Genomic DNA, 23,105 nt, shown 5'->3' with positions numbered 1-23,105 from the left:
TACCAGTGGTACACACTGCCCCAGCTATCTAGACTGGACAGCTGTAAGTCCACATTACACACACACACACACACACGTACACATGCACACGCTCATGCTTCTTATGAACCTTGTGGTTTCTGACTATATAGGATGGATATCATCAATCATGATAATAACGCACAGCTCTATCACTGCAAAATATAGTAAGTCATTTAAAAAATCCTGAAGCAATTCAAAGATAAAGGAATTATTTGGAAAACAAACTATGTAATTATATTCAATTTTACTACTGAATATAAAGCAAAACTATTCTTTTGTTCCAAATTTACCAGAAATCACATCAATTGTGACATTTGTCAACATTCAGAATCTAATTTGAAATCACTTTTGACTCTAAATAAACCCATAAACTTCACAGAACTGCTAAGTGCTACATTCTATGATATAACCCATTTATAAGACCTTGAGGGCTCAATTTTATTATACAAATCAAGGCTTTGGAAATATGGGAGGGAGAGGAGAAACAAGAGAAAAAGAGTGTATATGAGGGCAGAAGGAAGTGTCTTGGCTTAGAGAAGAAAAGCTGTCCCCCTGCACACACAAGCACCCTACATATACTCAACTTCCTTCTTTGATAAGTTTTTAACCCAACACAACTCACCTCCAATGATCTGAGGCATTTTTGCTAGACTTTTCTAGTCCCTGTACACCAGTTCGCTAGTCATCAGCTCAGAAATGAGTCTACAGCTGGGGTAATTAAAAATTGAGAAGCTAGAGCACTCCTTAGGAACGAGGAAAGCAAACAGAAGGGACCATCCTCTCTTAGCTTAGTTTCCAGAGATGAAATGACTTCTAAGTGCTGCTTTGCAAGCTCCTAGAAAGATTGACCTCTAGATGCAAAAAAATGGAAATTCAGCAAATAATGGGAATTAAAACAACAGCTAATACCACATTGCCCAAATGTCTGAATAAATGTCTTTAATCTATTTGAAAACTTAGGTATCAATAGCACTGCCATTAACAAACCTGTAATACTTGACACATGATAGGAAACTATTCATGTAACCTGCAAGTCAGGTTTCATCTCTAGCTCCCAGTAATAAAAATGTGATCAGGATCCTTACAATTCACAAAACAATAATAATTGGAAACTTCCACATTTTTACAAACAGCCCAGATTTCTCTAAGAAAGTTCGTGGAAGACCTATGTTTTCAACCTCATTCTCGAGTTAGCATTTCTACTATACTATATCATTCATTGCTGGAGGATGAATGAACTTTCTATTTACTCATCCATCCATAAATAAATAAAAATATGGATTTTTAAAACAAAAACAAATATAGCCAATACAGTTTAGTGGTTACGAGCGTGCATTCCAAAGCCAGTGCAGGCTCTGCCACTTACTAGCTGTGTGATGCTGGGCAACTTATTCCAATGTACTTCAATTTCCTCAGCTATAAAATGGAAGGGTTAATAACAGTAACAACTAGCATGACATTATCTACCTCCTGGTTTTGGCCAACTTAAATTAGACAATATGTCCCACTGGTACATTTAAAAATGAGACATCAAGCACCTACTATAACATCTACCACATCATAAATACTACCCTAAGTATTAGATATCATTATTATTTCTCATCTGATTAAGACAATAGGAAAATTGTGAAAAGTAAGTTATAGTATCACTTTGCTTTATTTCTCTGGGCTTAGTCTGAACACCTCAAATACACAGTCTTCATATGATACAAACAATTTGGGAAAAAGTCAATATGATAGATTGGCAAATTTGTCTACACCTACCATTACAATCACTCTAGACAACAGAAGAACAAAACATAACAGGGTTTAAGATCTAATCCATGACTTTGGTGTTGAGAATTGGTATTGATTTAACATCTATATAGAGTACTCCATGTTCTTAGGCAATGCTTCATAGAGTAGTAACCTATACTTGTTGGTTTGATTCTGGAAGAGAATCTCCAACAACAGCTAGATGTCTGAGTCGTACTTCTGTGTACTCCTCTTTTGAACTTATAGGTTCTTCTAATCTCCAACTTCTTCCTTTTGTTGCTCCAGTCCTAAGGTGGTAGCTTTTTCCTGCAGTTATTATCTGTTACATCAGAGTTCTCTTTTCACCTTTTCAAACCTTCAATCTCTGCTTAGCAAATTTCTGATATTAGATAACCCTGTTAAAATAACTGAAATAGGTTCTCTTTTTCTGACTGGACCCTGGCTGACACACCATGGGATGGGCCTTTAGTTCAAGCTTTCTCACACTCCACTAAATCATCCCTTATTATGATCAACAACAGAGAAGGAAACTCCAAAACCTCCAAACCCAAAACATGTTAGTAATACCTTGTGTGTCTCACTCAAATGTCTAATTTCAACTTATCCACTTGAGATATGAGATCTTTTTCTCTTATCTTATTGCCAATGCAAACTAAGAACATATTCCACACTGCCCATACACATTCTATGTCACCTGCATGAATATTGTGTGACAAGATCTGTCACATTAGTCTTCAGACAAAATTTCTTGTAGTATCTATAATCCTCCCCATTTCTCTCCTATTTTGGGTGATGCAAATTGAACTTCCAAATATAAAAGATAGCATATAGAGGTATCTATGTAAAAGCTATATTAATAATGCATAAAAATGGAGGAAAAGGTCATCTCAACATTTTTACTTATTAAATAAAATGTTTTATATATAAATTATATTATGTGATATATAATATATATAAAGTATAATGTATATGCACTATATATTTGTAAATGTATTAATTATATATAAAATGTTATTGTATATGGTGTGTAAAATATGCATAGAATTTTATATAGCATATGTCTACATCATTTAACATAATACGTATAAGTCAATTGTATCTACTTGTTTCTAATTATAACCTATTGATATTATACATAAGAAAATAAAGCATGTGACATTGATTCACTATTAGTATGTCATTATTTACATAATTTATTGTTTTCTTAAAACTTCTCCTTTCTCTCTTCATATTGATTGTGAGCTCCCTGAAGGGATGTGTGTGTGTGTGTGTGTATGCATATATCAGCAGCATAATTTCCATTGTTCCTTTTCATATAAATGTATATTGGATTTCCCTGTCAATCTGTGTTGGACAGAATTCTATCACAAATCAACTGAGATTTCAATTCATATTTTGGTTACCTTTGATCCCCCATTATTAGCACATATCGACTAAAGACAAAGTTCAGAAAATGTCAGTCAATTATCTAACACCAGACACACAGAAACAGTCTTATAATACAAAAGGAAAGAAAAAAAAGGAATTTGACTATGAAAGTCACCATATTGTTATAGTTAGACCTAAAGAAAATGAATATAAGAAGAAAGATTAGAATCAAAAAAAGTTACACATAATGCAATGCATTTTAAGAGTTGGAAAAAGGGGATCCTCTTTGTTCTTTAGTTTGCCACTTTCTAACTCCCCACAGACATATTCCATAATGAACAATTTCTTTCTTTATCTTAAGGTTTTGACCCAGTTAAAAATTGTAATACTTTAATCAGTTGATCAGTTCTTCTGCTGAAAGGAGATTTAGATTTATATGAGTGGGTATGGGGGACACTGCCCCCTAGAAGTCATTTGCAAGAGGAAATCTGGGTTGTCAACATTATTGGCATTCACTGATAAAGGCAGGGATGCCATACAATCCCAAACACAAAGAATTATTCACATTCCATATGATTTTCAAGTGTTTCACCAGACATTCATGTAGGTAAAAACCTGTCTATAATTACCTGGTTTAGAACCTAAGTCCATGATTCTTATTTATACAAAATTATCTAAAATGAAGTTACAGTGCAAATCAAAAGATTGATCACTCTTTTGACAGAAATATAATAAAGTATTGTCCACCACTTCATTAAATTATATCACTGAAAGCAAAACACCTAGACATCTGAACCACCAATAACAAAAAATGATTCACAATCACAAAATTTTAGTGAATCCACATTTAGGTGGATGTTTATCTGACTATTTCATTATGCCTTCCAGTAAATTTGTGCTGAAATATTTCCATATTTAAACACATAATTATTTTATTATAAAATATTATTTCCCTTGTATTTCAGTTATAAAACTCTATTGATTTTTTTTAAATTATGTATGTGGGTAAATAATACTGTCTATGAATTCTGTTTGACAATAATTAAGAGGGCAATAAAAGAGCAGGATAAGAAACAGGTTTAGCTGGCAGGCAAGAAGAGAGAAGCAAAAGAACAACTGGTGGGGACACACCACTGAGAATAAAAATGGCGCTGGGAGAGGGGTGTTGAAGGGAGACCAGGCGACAAGCTCACATAAACACCTGATGATTGCTTAAAATGAATTGTCAGGGACTCCCTTGTGGCACAAGGGGTTGAGCATCAGCACTATGAAACTATCAGCAGCCATTGCAGCACAAGTTTGATCCCCTGCCAGGGAGCTGACCACATGGCACAGCAGGCCTCTCCTGACTCACCTGTTGCTCCCCTCAGCAGTGTATTTCAGTCAGTCTGCCTGTTCTGCTCCCCACTCTGTCTCTGGTAAATCCTCTCACCCCCTACACCTCTGGCCTATATGCCAGTGCTTGTATGCATAAATGAATGAGTCTTTTTAAAAAATTGTCTTTGGTTGATCCTTTTTATCTAGGCAAGAATACCACTTCAATGTTTGTCATGGTTTGCAGGAGCTAGCCAGATATATGGAAGGATCAGGGGTACTAATGATAGAAGTAATATTTCATCACCCTTGTCATGGTTAGAAAGAAGTGACTATATTCAGCCTATACCCAAGGGTGGTTATTACACAAGGACATGAATTCCAGGTGGAAATAGTTGTAGGCTATCTTAGAGTCCACCTATCACAAAAACAAACAGAGTACTGTACAGAATTTGCTTCTATATAAGAAGAAAAATTACCTGTCCCAAATGTGTACAGAAAATATGGTTCCAACTTTTAAAAATATAACTCACTGATTGTGCATTTTTTATCTATAGATTCCTATTAAAGTGTAAAAGCCAAGAGTATTCAAATCATAAATGGATGCTCATTGATTATACAACAAAGCAATAAACAGTTATGATGAAAATTTTCAAATCTGAAAAGTAAAACCACTTCAAATTGCTGTGCTGTTCAAGGTGATTTCAAAGAGAAATCACAGGTCTGCATACCTGAACCCTGGAAATTTTCGCCTTCACTAAACTCTAAATATAAAATAAATCAAAATGCTTAATGTCTTACTCATTAAATTCTCTTTCTTAATTTCTGCATCTAGGAATGAAAATCTAGGTTCCCTTATAAAATAAAGTAGTCTCTACTGGAAAAGTGACACAAAGCACCACAATATATATAGCTCAGTAGTTGATCTTTCAAGAAGAAAAAAAATTTAGAAGCACCTTTACCTAAAATTAACTTTTTGTGGTGATAATACTTCTAAAATCTTCCCCTTTCAACTTTGAAACCGTTTTTTTAAGATTTATTTATTTATGTATAACAATTTATTTATTTATTTATTTGAAACCATTTTGACTAAAGAACACAACTTCTGTGATAACTTTGGAAATGTCACTGTTATTTGAGGCATACCTGCAAAACTACTTTAATTGAAGGGACTATGTACTCAACCCATACCCCCTTTTCTAAGCAGATGTCCCTTTATGAGGCTCTGCTCCCACCTTATTTGGATGAACCAGACCTGACCCACACTGAAAGGCTTCTTTCCAAGGAACCTGAAAATGGGGTAGAATACCACCCGGTTAATTTGTAGCACAGAAGATCTGACTACATTACATGTTTATAGGATGTGGAAGAAAGACTCACTGAGATGACAGATACTGTGATGGCTAATTTTATGTGTCAACCAAATTGGGCCAAAGGGTGTCCGAACATTTGGTCAAACATTGTGTCTGCAAAGGTCTTTCTAGAGAAAATTAACATTTAAATTGGTGGAATAGGAGCCTGCCTGGTGGCACAAGGGGTTAAGATGCAAGCTATGAAACTATCCACAGCCACTGAAGCACAAGTTTGATCCACAGCTGGCCAGGGAGCTACCCACATGGCGCAGCAGACCTCTCCTGTCTCACCCGCTGCTCCCCTCAGAAGCGTATTTCAATCTGCCTCTTCTGTTTCCCACTCTGTCTCTGGTGAATCCTATCATCCCCCCACACACACACCTCTGGCCTCTACCCCAGTTCTTGTATGCATAAATAAATAAATCTTTTCAAAAAATAAAAATAAATTGGTGGAATGGGATAAGCACATGGCCCTCCCCATTGTGAATGGGTGTCCTCCAAACAGACGAAGATCTGAACAGAAGAAATATGTGGATTCTCCTATAAGTAAGAGGGAACTTTTCCTGCCTGACTACTTTGAGCTGCCATACTAGTGTTTTATGACCTTCAGACTCAAATTGAAATATCAGATCTTCTTGCTTCTTAAGCAGATGGCATTTGGACTAGAACTAAACCATCAGCTCTTCGGGGTCTCCAACTTGCTCAGTGCAGATCTTGGGACTTCTCAACATGCATAATCACCTGAGGCAATTCCTTATAATTCCTATTAATAAATATGTATAAACAAAGCATGTAATAATATAACATAAATAATATTTACTACATATATATGTACTTTTTCTCCCATGGGTTAAGTGTTCTCCAGAGAACACTTAAAATGTACATACTAAAAATGAGATGAAAAGCAAACTGCATGGAGAAGAACTAAGTGATGTGTAAAGACACTGTCTAGGGAGAAAGAGCGTGAAATGCACCTTGTTCTTATTGTCCTTCAAAAGATCTAGTTGTTCACCCTCTCCCTGGGTGACAAAAAACACTCCTGGTTCCTTATAATAAAATTCCCTTTTACATAAGCTAGCACAGTGGGTTCTAGTAAGTTGCAACTAAAAGAGTCTTGAATAAGGCACTAGATGAACCAGTGCACTTGCAGTAGAAAACACCAGTCTCCTGCTTGGGTTCCCATACTACCACAAAGAACAAGGTTCATTGGGGCCTCCCCGGTGGCGCAGCAGTTGAGCGCTGGGTTGCAAAGCTGCCTGCAGCCTCCTCCTCAGGGCTGGCTCGATCCCCGACCCCTGGCGAGGGTCCCACATGGCGCGCAGACCTCTCCTGCTGCCTACTGCTCCCCTCAGCAGTGTACTTCGTCAGTCTGCCTGTTCTGTTCCCCGCTCTGGCTCTGGTGAATTCTCTCACCCTCCCGCGCTTCTGACTGTACCCAGTGCTTGTATAAATAAATCAGTCTTTTTTTTTTTAAGTCTTTAAAAAACAAAAAGAACAAGGTTCATTGATAGATCACCACAGAATATAGTAGGATGATTAAGACACAAGTCTCTTGGGTCAAACAAAACCCCATTGCAGTTCTGGTTTGTCATATACTAGCAATGTAACTGCTACCATATTACTTCACCTCTCCAAATTGCAGTTTTTTAACATAGTAACACATTGAGCTGTTACAAAAAATAAAGAGAAAGTAAGATCCCAGACCATCCTATTAGGTCTCCCAGGTTGTGCTATAGTTGTGTGGCGCAGGAGCCTGCTCAGTGCAGCAGCTGTCCCAGAATCAGGGCTCAAAAGTTAACCATTACTGTACTTTTCCATTTTATGTCACATTGCCTACCTAACTGCCACCAAAACCATTATCTTAAAGCAAGTAAGGAGAAGCACTTTTAACACTAATCAACATAAACTGCGACAATTTAAACAATTTATTCAGCAGTGATTTTTCTGCTTCAACTTGCTATCCTTTTCAAAATAAATATACCAGACACTACACAACCACACAGAGTAGAAGTTATGGTAGCCCTGATGTGACTTTCAGGAAATTATTCCCAACTTCCAAGAAGCTAGCCTTTTAATGCAAACCCTGTATCCAAAAAAACTGCAAAACAATGTACTATACAAGAATTGGGAGTCTGAAGTCAGCAAGGCAGGGGTTAAAATTTCCATGTGTTCTTGGTCAAGTTTCTTAATCCTTTTAAGTCTCTCTTTTCTCATGTTTTCAATGGGCATACTTCATAAGGTTGTGAAGGATTAAATTAAGTAAAGCAAAAAACAGTTATAAGAAATACATGCTAAATAACTGCTAGATCATTTCTTTTTTAAAAACGATTTATTTATTTATGCATACAAGAGCTGAGGTGTAGGTCAGAGATGGGGGGGGCGGGCGGTGAGAGGATTCACAAGAGTCAGAGCAGGGAGCAGAAAAGGCAGAGTGACTGAAATACACTGCTGAGGGGAGCAGCGGGTGAGACAGGAGAGGTCTGCTGCACCATGTCGGTCACCTCCCTGGCCAGGGATTACTTCATAGCGCTGAGACTTAACTCCTTGTCCCACCAGGGAGGACCCCTAGCTCATCTATTTTCAATCCTAGAATAAACAAAACTAATGTGTTCTATGTAATAATATACTAGTAATCATTCACTGGCCCCAAGAAATAATTTTCCTGTTAATTTACATGGGGCTAATCCAGTCAAGGATATCAAACAACCTTACCTTAATGTAATTGGGTAAGATTTTGAATCTAAATGCCATTAAACTTTCCTCCAGCTGTAGGGAGAATCTGCATTCCAATACATCTAGGATAGTCTGGGCATAATTATTAATAGGGTCCCATTTCACTCTAGAAAGCATGTCAGAATAAATAATAGATTATATGATCACTCCACCTAAATAAAACAAAATCTTTAGTTGGAAGATAGACCTTTACAATGTTATTTTACCTTGTTTACTGTGATTTAAGATTTTTCTGCCTAGCGTTAAAGCAAACTGTGAAAATGGTTTAAGGTTCTACATCCACACAATCTAGTAGCTTTTAAGACTGTCGAGGCTAGAGAATTATGATTAAGCTGAAAGCCTTTATTTCAAAGATCAACTCAAAGGAACAAGTAGTGTGGCAGGACAGGGTCATCTCATTCAGCAGCAGTTACTATCATTTATAGAGATACACATGTCCCACGTGGTTTGTAACTTTACATGTGTTTGACATGTGTTTGACAGTTTATAGTAAAAAATGCACTTTGACATTTATCACATACTTTAATTCTCAAAAGCAAACACCATTTATGTTCCACCATCTCAAGTCCACCTGAGACTGCCACACATGTGGGTGACAACCTGGAAAGTCAATGTGTTGGCTCTCATGTTCTCATATGCTCACCATCATCTTCCTACCCAAGCCCCTGTCAGCCTTCCTCAGCTTATTGACTCCTTCCATTCACTCCATGGATTTGAGGCTTGGTTTTAGGCTACTTACTTCATTTCGAATGCTGCCCTTCAACTCTATCCCATCCTCAGGGCACAATGTCAAGTTTTGTTTATCAATCTCATGAAACCAAAGTCAAAGATGAAAATGTCCTGGACACACTTCTATTCAAAAAATGTGTAACAGGGCCTGCACTTTGTCAAAACTCTGCTTATTTGGAAAGGGGGGAGGCAGTGGGAGAAGTTTAACACACCACACTATTTTACAGATAAGGAAACTAAAGCAGTGGCTTGTTAAGAAACCAGCAAAACTCGACCTAGCGTCTTCTGAGTACTGTGTTCCTGCTCTTTCTTCCTATACCAGTGCTTCTCAAATTCCAAAATGCACTTGGCAACATCAGATATATAATTCACAGCGATCAATGCAAAATGAAAATGTTGGGTCCCTTGTTCAAAAAGTAGGCAAGTCATTTTTTTTTCCTTTCTTCTCAGGATCTCTTAACTTGTCAGGGTGCTTTCTAGTTTGCTTTCTAGTTTCTAGTTGCAAACTAGAAAGGTGTTCCACATGGGGACACCCACAGGGCAAGTGCATACCCTCAAAATGTGTGCAGCCTCACCACAATTAACTTGGAACACACACATCCCACCCCAACTTCCCATATTCACACTCAGGTCACCACAGGGTGCAGACAGAAGCTGTAGACAATAGGTGGGGGCCAGAGAGTTAGTGGTCTTCCTAATGGGATATGGAACTATGTGTGAACTGAGTCTCCAAGCACCACAAACACATCCTGCACACATGCTCCAGAGTTCCATCAGACTTCAATTACAAAACAGATTCAAAGATAAAATTAGTAGAATGTCAAGACAGTGAGCAAAGACCATTAAATCCCAAACACAAGGGACCCCTGCTAGGAGGACCCTGTGCAGTTGTTACTTACACAGTCCTGAAGCCATCCCTACCCACATGAATCACCTGGGGATTTTATTTAAATGCAAGATCTGATTCAGTAGGTCTGGCCCAGAGAATATGTATCTCAAACTAGTTCTCCAAAGATGCTGGAAGTGCTGATATCAGACTACCTCTGAATAATAAGGTCCTACAACACAAGTCTCATTTTTTAACTTTTTCATTATGCCAGAGTCAATTGCATTTCTTTCATTATTCAAATAAGGCAGCCATGAAAATAGGTATTAAATAGAAATTGCCATCCATTGTATCCTTAAAATTTGATGGCTCAAAAGTAGCATATCTGTTCATATTCATGCTATCCTCCCTTCTGGGTTTAGAGACGATGTAGTTGTACATATACTCACGTCACTCAGGTAGGCATCACTCAAAGGTTGCCCAGTTGTCCAGGCAGATGCCCTCCCTTCTCTGAAGGGTCTTATTTTTTAAGAATGTCAAGCACAATATTTGAAAACTGGAGCAAGGGCCCATTTCCTCAGCTCATAGATGGGAATGACAGCTAAATCATTTTGAATTTCTTTATGGTATACTCTTTGAGGAACTGAGGCAATCATAAACTATAATGGGAAAGGAGGCAAGTTTTCTCAGAACTTCTGGGGCAAGAGCTCTCGGATTATGGAGTCCTATTCATTTACAATTCAGGCAGCTAAAAAAGAATAAAATTTCCAGCAAACTGAGCCTCAGTCTCTTCATCCCTAAAATGGAAACAATTACAATTGCCCTGCCTCACGGGATAGTACCTTTTATCAAATCAGATGAGATAATTGGTATGAAAGTTTAGGAACTACAAAGTACTGTGTAGAATTCCAAAGCATTGCTATTTAGCAGCATTAGAAAATGCTATTATATAGGTGACTAACCGATGTTACCTTTCAGCTTCATGTCCTATAGTATTTGTGATGTGTAGGTGTGTTGATGTAATATATTATTTTAAAGGTGTACTATTACAACAAACCACTTTCATAACTAGAACAAATCATGCCTGCCATTCAGTAATACTTGGAAATCCATCATCAATTTGATTTATATCCAGCATCAATAAATCACACAAAGTGGACCCTGTGTAGCCCAGCGAGTAAACAAAAGTAAACATTGTGTTTCACCTGCCTTGTTGGCGAGACGAAATGAAAACTCTGGCTACCTCAACTGGAATAATGCCTTTGGTCCCTGACTGGTTTGGTTATTTTTGGAACCTTTTATGGAATATTAACTTTATTTGCTCTAATTCTGCAGGAAACCACATTGGAAGTGCAAGGAAATATAAAGGATTAAAAAGCAGAAGAGGAAAAAAAATAACCAAATATTTAACCCCAGCTTTCTTAAGCTAATAATCAACTGCATCTTAACAAAAATGTGGGACCCCAATTGCTATTCTTGCCCCACTTCTAATATGGCTACATTCAACATGTTCACGAACTGGTATTAACAGATTTTTTTCATTTGTTTTTCCATGAGTAAAGTTAAGTGAAGGAATGATAACAGGAAAATTACATTTTAAATCATGGCAGTATTTTGAAATTTATGAAGTGGCAGTGGAGGGAAATTACAAAGCAAACTGACCCACAAGGAATCAAGCAACTAACCTGAGCTTCAGGTTATAACCAATTGAGTTAGCAAACCACAAACAGTAAAAAATAAAAATAAAACTTAATGTATTATTTAAAGTACATTAGTGTTTAGACCTCCTGGGTTCATATGATACATTATTTTTCTTAAACCAGGTCTTTACAAGAGACACCAGCCTTAAGTGACACAAAAGAGTTTTTTAATGCCAATTAGTTTGGTGTCCTTTGTTGATATTATTCAGCTTCTTCTGACCAACAATAATGAATAACCCACAAGCGCTAATGAATAACTAACTCCCTTTGTCTCCAAGGACAGCAGTGCCCAACAGAAATGTCAGAGGCCCTGAAGTAAAATAAAAAATCTTTACAATGAATATCTTCCCAATTATATAGTCCTATGGGTACTGCAAATGTGGAATTGTCTTAAATATTTAAATAGCTGTGTCAAATGTGCTTAAAGTGGGGATCATAAAATTGATTTCCCAGATGCTTTGAAAAATGCATTTCTGCCAGTCTAATTACAATTCGTAACTGTTGAACAGGAAGTAAGGGGAAATACCATTCATGGTACAATATAACTGGGATTCTAAAGTCACTAATTCTAGGATGGTCAGAATTTGCCAACTACAGAGTGTCCTCCAAACTCACTCATTGGCTCAGATAAATATGAAAATCCTTATCTGAGCACATTAAAAATTTGTATGTACTAAGCATTCATTTTAAAAACTAATTTCTACTATTGCAAACATGTAAAGATATAAGTAACTCTTTAGAACAGAGCAAATAAGTAAATACACTAAAAGCAAACAATCAGGAGTCCCACTGACAAATGTACAAATGAGAAAATGTGACAAACTCTGTAATGTTGTATTTTAACTGGAACTAATTATATTGTTCTGATATATTTCCTAACCTGTCCAGGCAAACTTTCTAGAAACATGGCACCCCTGAGTCAATGAGAACACCCTTTAATGCAGTTTTCTAAATACTTCCCAGTGTTCTGAGCTTTGGGGGGAAATGGGTGAATGCAGCTCTGGGGCAGGGAAGTAGGAGAGAGCCCACAAATCTTGCGACTGAAAGGTAGGAAGTGCTAAATGGGAACATGTCAAAAAGACATAGGAGCTGACAAGGTTTCCCACTCAGAAAATCTGGGACAATTTGAGCATCAGAAAGAATAGTGATGGTAACGAATAATAGCACAGTGAAATTAAAAAAAAAAAAAAAAACAAAGATTATCTGAGTGTACAGTGATTACTAAAAAGAGGAAGAAAAGCTCTCTTTCCAGAAGAACATGGCAAAATAACACAGAATGAATTATATTATCAGAAAATTCACCATTTACAATCAATAGTGTAATAACTCATTAGACAAGGATCATCAATGATACTATAAAAAGTTGCTGGAGAATAAGATAATCATTTAAGATATTTTTAAGGGAAAGTATCCTTCACAATGCTGAAATATGTAACACCCCTTAGACAAGTGATCAAACAGCATCACAAAATCAAGGACAAATGAGGATTCAGTACTTCCTGGTACAATAAAACAGGTGATAAGCAAATCACATATGTAGTAGTCTTTCAGGTTAAAAATATGTAACCTGAACCCAGTCATGAAGAAATCATCAGACAAATCAGACTGTGAGACAATTGGTTTAAATTCTTTAAAAATATCATGGTGTTTTTCATGAATCACAAAGGGAAGCAGGAAGATAAGGCTGTTCCAGATTAAAAAGAGACTGAAGGGATATAACAACCAAATGTAATGCAAGATCTTTGGCTAGATCCTGCATCAAAAGGAAAAAAAAAAATCTACAAAGGATGTTTGGGTTACAAGCAGAGAAAGAAAATAATAATTTGTATTATAAATAGTTATATAAGTAGAGTAAAATATAAAATAATAATATAAGTAGGAATACATTTAAAGGTGTAACTATATATAAATAATGTTGTACCGAAGTTTAAGTGTTTGGTCATGATTAATATATTCTGTTTACACAGCATGAAAGATACCTGCTAAGGAACTTGGGGTGAAGTATCATAATGTCTGCAATTTTCAAGTGGTTTAACTTACTTGAGAGAGAGCGAAAGACGAAAAGGTAGCAAATGCTAAAAAGTAAAATACAGTATAACACAATCTAATAGAATATAAAATACAAAATAATGTAAGGTAAAATTGCAAATTTGAAATGACAAATTCTTTATTAAATTCTGTATAAAAAATAAAATTTATTTAAGAAATAAATTATGTATGATTGACTATGTGGGAATAGTTGAATGGGGTTTCTTAGGAAAGTCATTTAAAGGGGTTCAGTTTGGAGGAAGTTGTCCCTTTGTCTTTTTGCCCTCTGTATTATTCCTTCCTCCTTCACCCTTCTCAGAAGACAGCTCCATAGCTGAAACTGCAGTGAAGCAGCCATTATGCAACCAAGAAGAAAAAGACAAAAGGAAGTTCCATCATCTTGGAGAACTCCCCCCCTCCCCAGCTTCCAACTATTATTAGTAACAATCGGTGACCCTGGCCTGTTCTTTTTGTGAGAAAAATAAACTCCTATGACAGTTTCCCAAATGTTTTCAATCCATTCTTAGCAGCTCAGCAATTTTTGCATAGTGCCCCTAGGTCGAAAAGAACACCTAATTAAGGGGGGAGGAGGGCGTGTCTAATAGCTCCATTTATTAAGTTGTTACATGTCAACAACTTAATAGTATTTATGTACTAACTTATTAGCTGTTTGAAAAAAAATGTATTTATGTACTAACTTATTAACTGTTTGAAACCTAAATTAAAAATAAAATTACTTTATTTTTTAAATAGCCACAATTATTATGTTCCAATTATACCCTCTTCTCAAACCCTTGGAATCAGAATGGGCACCACCATCTTCATCTCCTATCTCACACTTGATTTTCACTTAACACTTGCTTTTTCATTATGGTAAAATACACATAAGATAAAAATTATCGCATGACCATTTTAAAATATATAATTCAATGGCATTAGAAACATTCATATTGTTATGTAATCATTACCACCACCCATCTCCATAATTTTTTCATCTTTCTACAACGAAATTCAGCACACACTAAACACTAACTCTCCAACTCCCCACAACCTCCAGTACACAGCAACCATCATTCTACTTTCTGTCTCTATGAATCTGACTACTAGAGGAACCTCAAATAAGAGGAATCATACAATATTTGTCCTTTTGTGACTGACATATTTCACTTCTTTAAGGACCATCCATGTTGCAGCATGTGCCAAAACATCCTTCCAACTAAATAAGATTTTATTTTACGTATAGGACACATTTTATTTATCCATTTATCTATTGGTAGATAGGGTTGCTTCTACATTTTGATTACTGTGAAAAATGCTGCAATGAACATGGGTATATAAAGTATTTCCTTTTATCACAATTATTAAATAAGCAGCTTTTCAAAGCTATGACATTATCAAAAGGAGCACAGTGCAATCTAAAGTTGACTCAATGACTCTCCTAAAGCTAGTAGTTTGCCTGATGTTCACAGGATGCTACATATCTTTGTTTCCTTCAAAATTTAAGATATGCTGTGACTCCCCTGAATTTGCCATGGCACACCAGTGCCCTTGGCTGACTAAGAACCACATCCCATGATAAAGCCACTGGTATTTAAGTTTCCAGTTGAACAGAATTTAATCCTTAAGTAACATAAACATTACAATCAAATTTCTACTTCTTATGAGGCCCCAGTGGGCATCCTCCAGTCTTCAAATAAGACATTTTTCTGTGTGACAGTTCTTGGGTAGTATTTTCTGCACTCGGTTCCACTGAATACCTGAGCTGTCATAATCACTCTCAGGGTTTAGAAAGGGAATTTTCTTAGCTATCTTGCAAAATACACTTGGCCCAAAAGCAGTAATGCCCGCTGTGATGGTTCATTTTACATGTCAATTTGGCTAGGACAACTGTCATAGTTGACAATCAACTACTTGGTCAAATTTTACTCTGGTGTATTTATGTGAGAGTTTTTAGATGAAATTAACATTTAAATTGACAGACCAAGTGAAGTAGATTGTCTTTCATTACAGGGGTGGACCTCATTCAATCAGTTGAAGGCGTGAATGGAACAAAAGGCTGACCCTTTACCAATTACTGCCTTTACACTCAAACTGAAGCATCAGTTCTTCCTGGATGTCAAACCTGCTAACCTATGTCGTTGCCCGTGCTAGTTCTCAGGCCTTTGAACTTGGACTAGAACTAAACCATTAGCTCTTCTGGGTCTCTAGCTTGCTGACTCATCCTGCAGATTTGGGGGCCTGTCATCCTCCATAATCACATGAGCAATTATATCCCTGTATTTGTTTGTATCTAGATAGATAATAGATAGAAAGATAGATACAGATTAGATAGATAGATAGACAGATAAACAGGTATATAGACATACATATATAATTAGAGGTAAATACATCTCTTATTTGTTCTGTTTCTCTAAAGTGCCCTGATTAATAAACCCAGAGTCATGGGTTCATTGGTATCTATTTTTCTGGGTCATGCCATTGTCAATAATACACGGGAAAATAATGGCAAAACGAGGAAGTGATGCCAACATCAAGTATATCACATCATCCCCAAGGTTAAAACCCTTCCATAATTGTCTAGCATCCTCAACAGATCCAAACTCCATGCCCTAACATTTCTAACCCTTCACCTGACTTCTGCTTAATCCTCTCTAGTCTTATTTCTTCTCAGTCTCTAAACCCCCTATTATGAAACCAGGTAAAAGTCCATGATCTCTCCCCTCCAGGGTTTGAGTGTGCTTTTCTCTATTCATTAGTTCTAAAACTATAGAATTAGTTCCTGACAGCCCCCTCACATGCACACACATTCACACACACACACGCACAGGACATACACTTTGCACAACCATAAGCTAGCTTCTTTTCCTTTGAGTTTCTATCTAGACATCCTAACTCTTCCAAGATCCACTTATCAAGCATAAATTGGAAATCCCTATAAATATTGCCAAATCACCCTAAGCATATCCCTGTCAGAGCCATTATAATGCGTTATTTTAACTTCCATTTATTTTTCAAAGTTCTTGAGGGCCATGACTATGTATATTCCTAAAATGTATCACATGTAATATATGCCCATTCTCATCCTATTATTAGTTTAGTTTAGGAAATGTCAATCAAGACCTGAAAGGAACACACAGTCATTCCTGGCACCCCCAACCCCTAATCCATGCCTATGCATGACCCCACCATGCAGCTCCAGAACAAGCACTGCAAACTGGACAGGTGTGCAAGAAGCCAGGAAATTGAAAAGAGGAGAATCAGAAAGCGGCATTAATTTTACATGAGTTCCAAGATATATTAACCTGGAGAGTTCACTATCACTTAAGCATGAACTTTTTTTTTAGACCATGACAATAATTATTACCACTTCTGGTCACCATCAAACAAATATTCCCAAACTACTTACTGGCTGGCAACCTGAAATCACTTATTCTTTCTGGACTTTAGTTTGCTTATCAGTTAATCAACAATATCATATACTCGGGGCTGTCCTAAGAAATAACTGAGATTATGCATTGGAAAGCATTTAACACAGTGCCTGACACATGCAAAAAGTCATGATAAAATAAATGCAAATTATTAACATTATCACCATTATTATTGCCAGTCAGGATTTCAAATACAAGTATATATAAAAGCATATTACAGTTCACTAATCAAACATGAGCTTAAAAGTTTTACTGGTTCTTAGTTCCTGAAAATGCAAACACATGAGCTTAACATTCAGAAACTTAGTTTGCCATGCCATGAACACAACAGCTGACAGAGTTATTTCATATGGAGACCCAGGAAATATTTTTCCTATACTTATTCTAAATATCAGTAGCTCTAAGAAATAGAACAATTCACAACAAAACTTAAACCAAAATAAAAGACAGAAAAGAGCTACAGATGTATTTAAGTTTTGTTTTGTTTTGTTTATAATCTATCCATTTCTACTATATGTCTCCATGCAGAGAAATACAGAGACACCAAATAAGCAACTTTTGGCTTTTTGCCTGATGTAAAAATTATTCACCAAAACTGGGTTAGTTATGAGTCACAAAGCTGCTAATAATTTTATTTGGTAGTATAAACACCGTTAATATAAACATTTTAAGCTAAATACTAAAAATACCTAAAGGATTATATAATTGTTTAATTTTCCGTAACAATGCTATATTTTACATGGGATCTATTTTCTTTCATTTTCCAGCCCAATTATATACATCATTTGCAATAACTTCACTCAGTCAATATCAGTTTACAGAGTGTGTCAAGCAATTTGCTGTTTTCAACAATTATTGTTTAATTTAAATTATTCAATTATTATACAATTATATATAATTATATATTATTTTAAATTATAGATATATTTTATTCTGTAATTTATAATATGTGGTAATTCAAACACTACTGAATTAAAAGCACATTCTCTCTGCATTTCAAATTAACCAGGTTTTCTAGTTCTCTGTAAGAGAATTAGACATATACAAAATATATCTTTTCATTATTCTCCTTCAGCTTGCTTCCCTATTTTTACTAAAAACATTATAAAAATTCTAAGTCTGCACTTAATATAATTTTTACATTGATATTTACTAATTCCTTATTTTGTTAGCTATTAAAATTTCTCCTTTTTTTATCCTTTTCCATCCAAACACATTATTTCTAGCACACAATTGACATAATGATGGGTCCAGTCACCCCTTTAACTCCATGATCTGTAGAATCCAGGCCTTGCAGAGTTTCATATATCCAGTGGGCAGAATCCTATTAAACTTATTTATGTTCTTCCACCACCACCCTATTGCTGATATTTCTATCTCACTGTTCACCGTATTTAATAATCCCACTAGGTGTCACATTTATCATTGTGTCCTCTTCACCTCCACACACATGTAAATGTGTACACATCCACCCCCTTACTGAGCAAGTTACATATCATTATGAAACTATCAACTTTGGCCCTAACTTTGGGTCATGTATTTTTCCATAGGATTTGCTGACAGAGAAGGGACTAGAGGAAGGAAAAAAAATCACTGTTAATTTTTAAAAGATCCCAAAAAGACAATCCTACCTTTGCCAGGATTTGTTGGAAAAGGACTTCCAAACTCCTGCTGCTTTGGCTTTAAAGTGTGTGGCCCTGACATGCCTCCAGCCTGAGTGACCTGGAATCGTGGCTTCCCATTGGTGAGCACTTGTCTCCTAGGGCTCAAGGCAGGTAGATGGATAGGGCTCTCAGCCATGTTGTTCTGAGAAGCCATCCCTCCTCCTGAGGGCATCTTGAGATGGATACTGTTAGCAAGGCCTCCGATAGCAGGGCTTGGTGTGCTGCCACAGGATGAGGGGCCAGGAGTCCCTGAGTGGGCTCGCAAGGGAGGAATGTGTTGGCCACTGACCATTCCAGGTCCCTGAGGGGTTCCTGTTGACCGCAGGAGATTCATGCTGCATGACCTTCCATTCATTCTGAAAAAACCTGTGGCCAGGATGGTCAAATATCCAAAGGCACTAATGACTCCTTTCAGGCAAAGTCCAATAAGTTATCCATGATGTGGGTTATTAGCCTGTTCAAAAAAATAAATGCAGGCATTTTTAAAAGCAAAAATGAAAACAAGTTACAGTGAGTTTTCAACCTGCGTAACATTAATATGAGGAAGAGAAGCACCACTCTTAGCAAAATGGCCATTTATGTAGAGCAGAGTCATCAAATGCCTGGTTCACTAGCAGGGTCTCTCCCCTCCTGCATTCTTGATAAACACAGATTATGGATCACTGCATTGTTTGGTTTGCCATTGAGTCCTTCTCAATACAGTGTTCTTGGCAACTACAATCAATCTACTGGTGCCAGCTTGCAAAATGAAACTTATTTTGCTCCTAGAGGATCTGTCCATACTAGTTCATTTTTGCTACAATAATTCTTGGGAAACCCATAAGCACTACCTTCATGAGCTGTGAGACCAATGCTTCAAAGATTCCAGTAAACAAACAAAAGCAGGTAAGACCTCTTAAAATCAGATTATAAGAACATTGGGCCTCCCCGGTGGCACAGCAGGTTGAGCACAGCGCTGTGAGGCTGTCCGCAGCCTCTGCAGCATGGGTTCGATTCCCGGCCGGCCAGAGAGATTCCCGCACAGCATGGCAGACCTCTCCTGTTGCATCTGCTGCTCCCCTCAGCAGTGTATATCGGTCGTCTGCCTGTTCTGCTCCCCACTCTGTCTCTGGTGAATCCTCTCACCCTCCCGCGCCTCTGGACTGTACCCCAGCTCTCGTGTCAAAATAAATAAATCTTTTTAAAAAATTTAAAAAAAAATGAGACTATAAGGACATCAAACCATTTCTGATTTTCATCCAAGAACAATCTTCTGCAGTACCTAGATTTATAAAGATGAAAATATGGACCTGGGACTCTCACAAAGGTTTCATATAGCCATCTAGCCAATATTCACATCAGCATTAGAGTCTTAGTTCCACGCTGACCCTGAATTATGGGGATCCTGAGTTAAGATCCTTGAAAAAGAAAAGCTGTACACAATGTAACATAAGGAAAGAACAGCCCCTCCATCCGTGGGTAGTAGAATCACCATGCACCACACACAATAAATTGATCTTAGTTTCACGAAGCTTCTATCTGCCATTTTATCACCCCCTTCCTCAAGCGGAAGAGGGAAAACCAAGAGAAGAATTAACATGACCACAGAATGTCATAGTCTGCCCCTGATATCAATACTCCCTGGTTACAAATCATGCGGAAACGCCCTTCCCTCCCTTGATCTGTAGCTCCCCATAGCGTACGCAGTGAGGAGATTAAGTGCCAATACTCCAAAAGCATGACAGGCAGTTACAACCTACAACCTTTTATATAGTAGTAGAAAGAGACCAAAGATGAACAAACACAGGAAATACCAACTGAATATAAAACATGTGTAGCCAGATATCCACTACTAGATGATTCCTAGCTTTTCTATAGGTTCCACTCGAAGTCTTGGTAAAATATTTCCAATTCAATTTCCAAATGAATGACTCTATCAATCATCAAGACCAGGACAGTAAGAGGCAAACATTTTGTGAAAAGGTTATTTTTTTAATCGCACAGAAAATCTAAAATATTTAATTTTCAAGTCAAGCACTCACTGTGCCTTCTCAAAGTTGACAGTGTACACCGATATGTTGATAGACTTAAAAAAGCATTAGCAACATAAAATTTTAAATGTCTTCTTGATTTTTACTTGTCCTCTATATTATCAGGAAGTCTATCAGTCTGTGATAATACTGTCATGCCATCCAGCCCTAGGAAACACTAAAAGTAGTCTGATAAATCAGGTCTTTCTCCTTTTCCCAGAATTGGACAAATAAATCTAAGTTATCTAAACCTTCATCATTTAAGTTTGTAAATGGAACAATAAGAAATAGATCCTGTATCAAACAAGTTACATTTTTTTTTAACACTGGAAAATTCTGATGCATTTCTATTTCAGCCATTTAGAAGAACGGAATGTATTACCAACTGGTCTGTTGACTCGTTGGTTGTTCATGGGTTAAGAGTCATGTAATGTCTCTGTGCTTTTGCTAGCTGATACTGGCCATCTATTCTCCATTCGTTGATAAAGTAGTATGTCTGTACATTCTGAAGAAGAAAGCACTCATTCAAACTCAACCAAAAAATTTAAAAAGACAAAATAAGTATGTTGGGTTTGCAATTGTTGAAAAGAATTGTCCAACAAGACTGGAAATATGAGTCATTAAGACCATGGTCCAAATGAGAAGTATCTGCAGATTTGCAGACTCTGCCCATTTCCAGATTTTTAAAAATAAGGGAGTCATTTTGGCAGCAATATCATATACAAGCAGGAATTCTCATCAAAAATCTGAATAAAAAAATCTTAAGTAGATATTTAACATTAGGCTAGATCATTACAAAGGCAAACTTGCAAAAAGGAAAAATAATTACAGCACTGAAAACTTAATTAAGTATCAGACACTCATACCTGTCTTGGATTTGATTTTTTTTTTATATAAACTACATTCCATTTCTGAGATAGCTTTTGATTTAAAATAAAAACAACAACTGTAAAAATGTACTTAAATTTTATTACTAAAAGAGCAACAGCCAGAAATTAAAGTGATTATACCAAAAAGAAAAACCTATAGGTTAGTGGCATATAAGTTGAGAAAACCAGCCTCAAGACAAAACTAAAATATAAACTATTTGTGAAAATATGCCTCATAATCTGGTTTTCACATCTATTATGCCTATGGATTTTTCAAGCATTAGATATTAGAATTTGAAAATCAATTTTATCCATTTGGTTAAAAAAAAGAAACTGTTAATTTTTTAAGAGAAACACATCCTCAGAGTGAAAAGAGCTCTCTACTAGAAGTTAGGATATCTAAGTTTTACTTCTGGAAGAATATTTATAACTTTTCTGGACTTAAGGTTTTTCCTCCATAAAATGAGGAAGTTGGTGATAATCACTATTGTCTCTTGAAATTCTGTTCTTACATATAATTGAGATGAGGAAGATTATAAAAATACCCATTTCCTATGATCAATAATAAATATGTATACTTTATACATATGGCAAATTTAAATCTAGGGAATTTGGGTAGAGATGGAAGCAAAAATAACAGTACTCACTATAGACTCCATCAAAGCAAGAAGTAGTAAAAGACTCATGTCAGCAATGTGCAGAAAGACAACACTTACCTTGAAAAATGAGTATTAAGATTACATTTTCCTACACTGTGCCAAAAAGTGAAGTCACAGCTAATCAGTATCAAACTTAATTGGTAGGATTCAATTGGAAAAGCACCTTTCTATTAAAAACTTTGGTTCTCTGGGCCTCCCCGGTGGCGCAGCGGTTGAGCGCTGGGTTGCCAAGCTGCCTGCAGCCTCTGCAGTGCCGGTTCAATCCCCAGCCACAGGGCGAGGGTCCCACATGGCGCGGAGACCTCTCCTGCTGCCCGCTGCTCCCCTCAGCAGTGTATTTCGTCAGTCTGTCTGTTCTGCTCCCTGCTCTGGCTCTGGTGAATTCTTTCACCCTCCCGTGCTTCTGACTGTACCCAGTGCTTGTATAAATAAATAAATAAATCTTAAAAAAATTAAAAAAAAACTTTCATTCTCGGGCATTACTTTCATCTCTGTTCTCCATCAAACTACTACTCTACTCCAGGCTATAAACAAAAAGAAGAAGAGAAAGCAAGGAGTATCAGCATTTACAACATTAGGGAAATGACATATTGACACATTTAAATTTTTAATACTCCATTGATTTAAAGAAAGAAATGTCCATTCTGCTA

At 36.7% G+C, this 23,105-nt stretch overlaps 1 protein-coding gene across 1 annotated transcript in view; it reads right to left on the bottom strand.

The window, feature by feature from the left end:
* The window catches only part of GLIS3 (GLIS family zinc finger 3), a gene marked incomplete at both ends in the record, with an annotated part of 438,059 nt that extends 418,786 nt beyond the window's left edge, over positions 1-19,273 (bottom strand). Inside the window, one exon of the mRNA XM_084238466.1 lies at positions 18,886-19,273. Coding sequence (XP_084094592.1) covers positions 18,886-19,273 — 388 coding nt within the window. The remainder of the gene's footprint in view (positions 1-18,885) is intronic.
* Between the last annotated feature and the right edge of the window lie 3,832 nt (positions 19,274-23,105).

Source organism: Talpa europaea, assembly GCF_964194135.1.
Source record: "Talpa europaea genome assembly, chromosome: 7".
NCBI classification, from domain to species: Eukaryota; Metazoa; Chordata; class Mammalia; order Eulipotyphla; family Talpidae; genus Talpa; species Talpa europaea.
The sequence above is the reverse complement of the archived record's forward strand: the minus strand, read 5'-3'. Positions and strand labels throughout refer to the sequence as shown.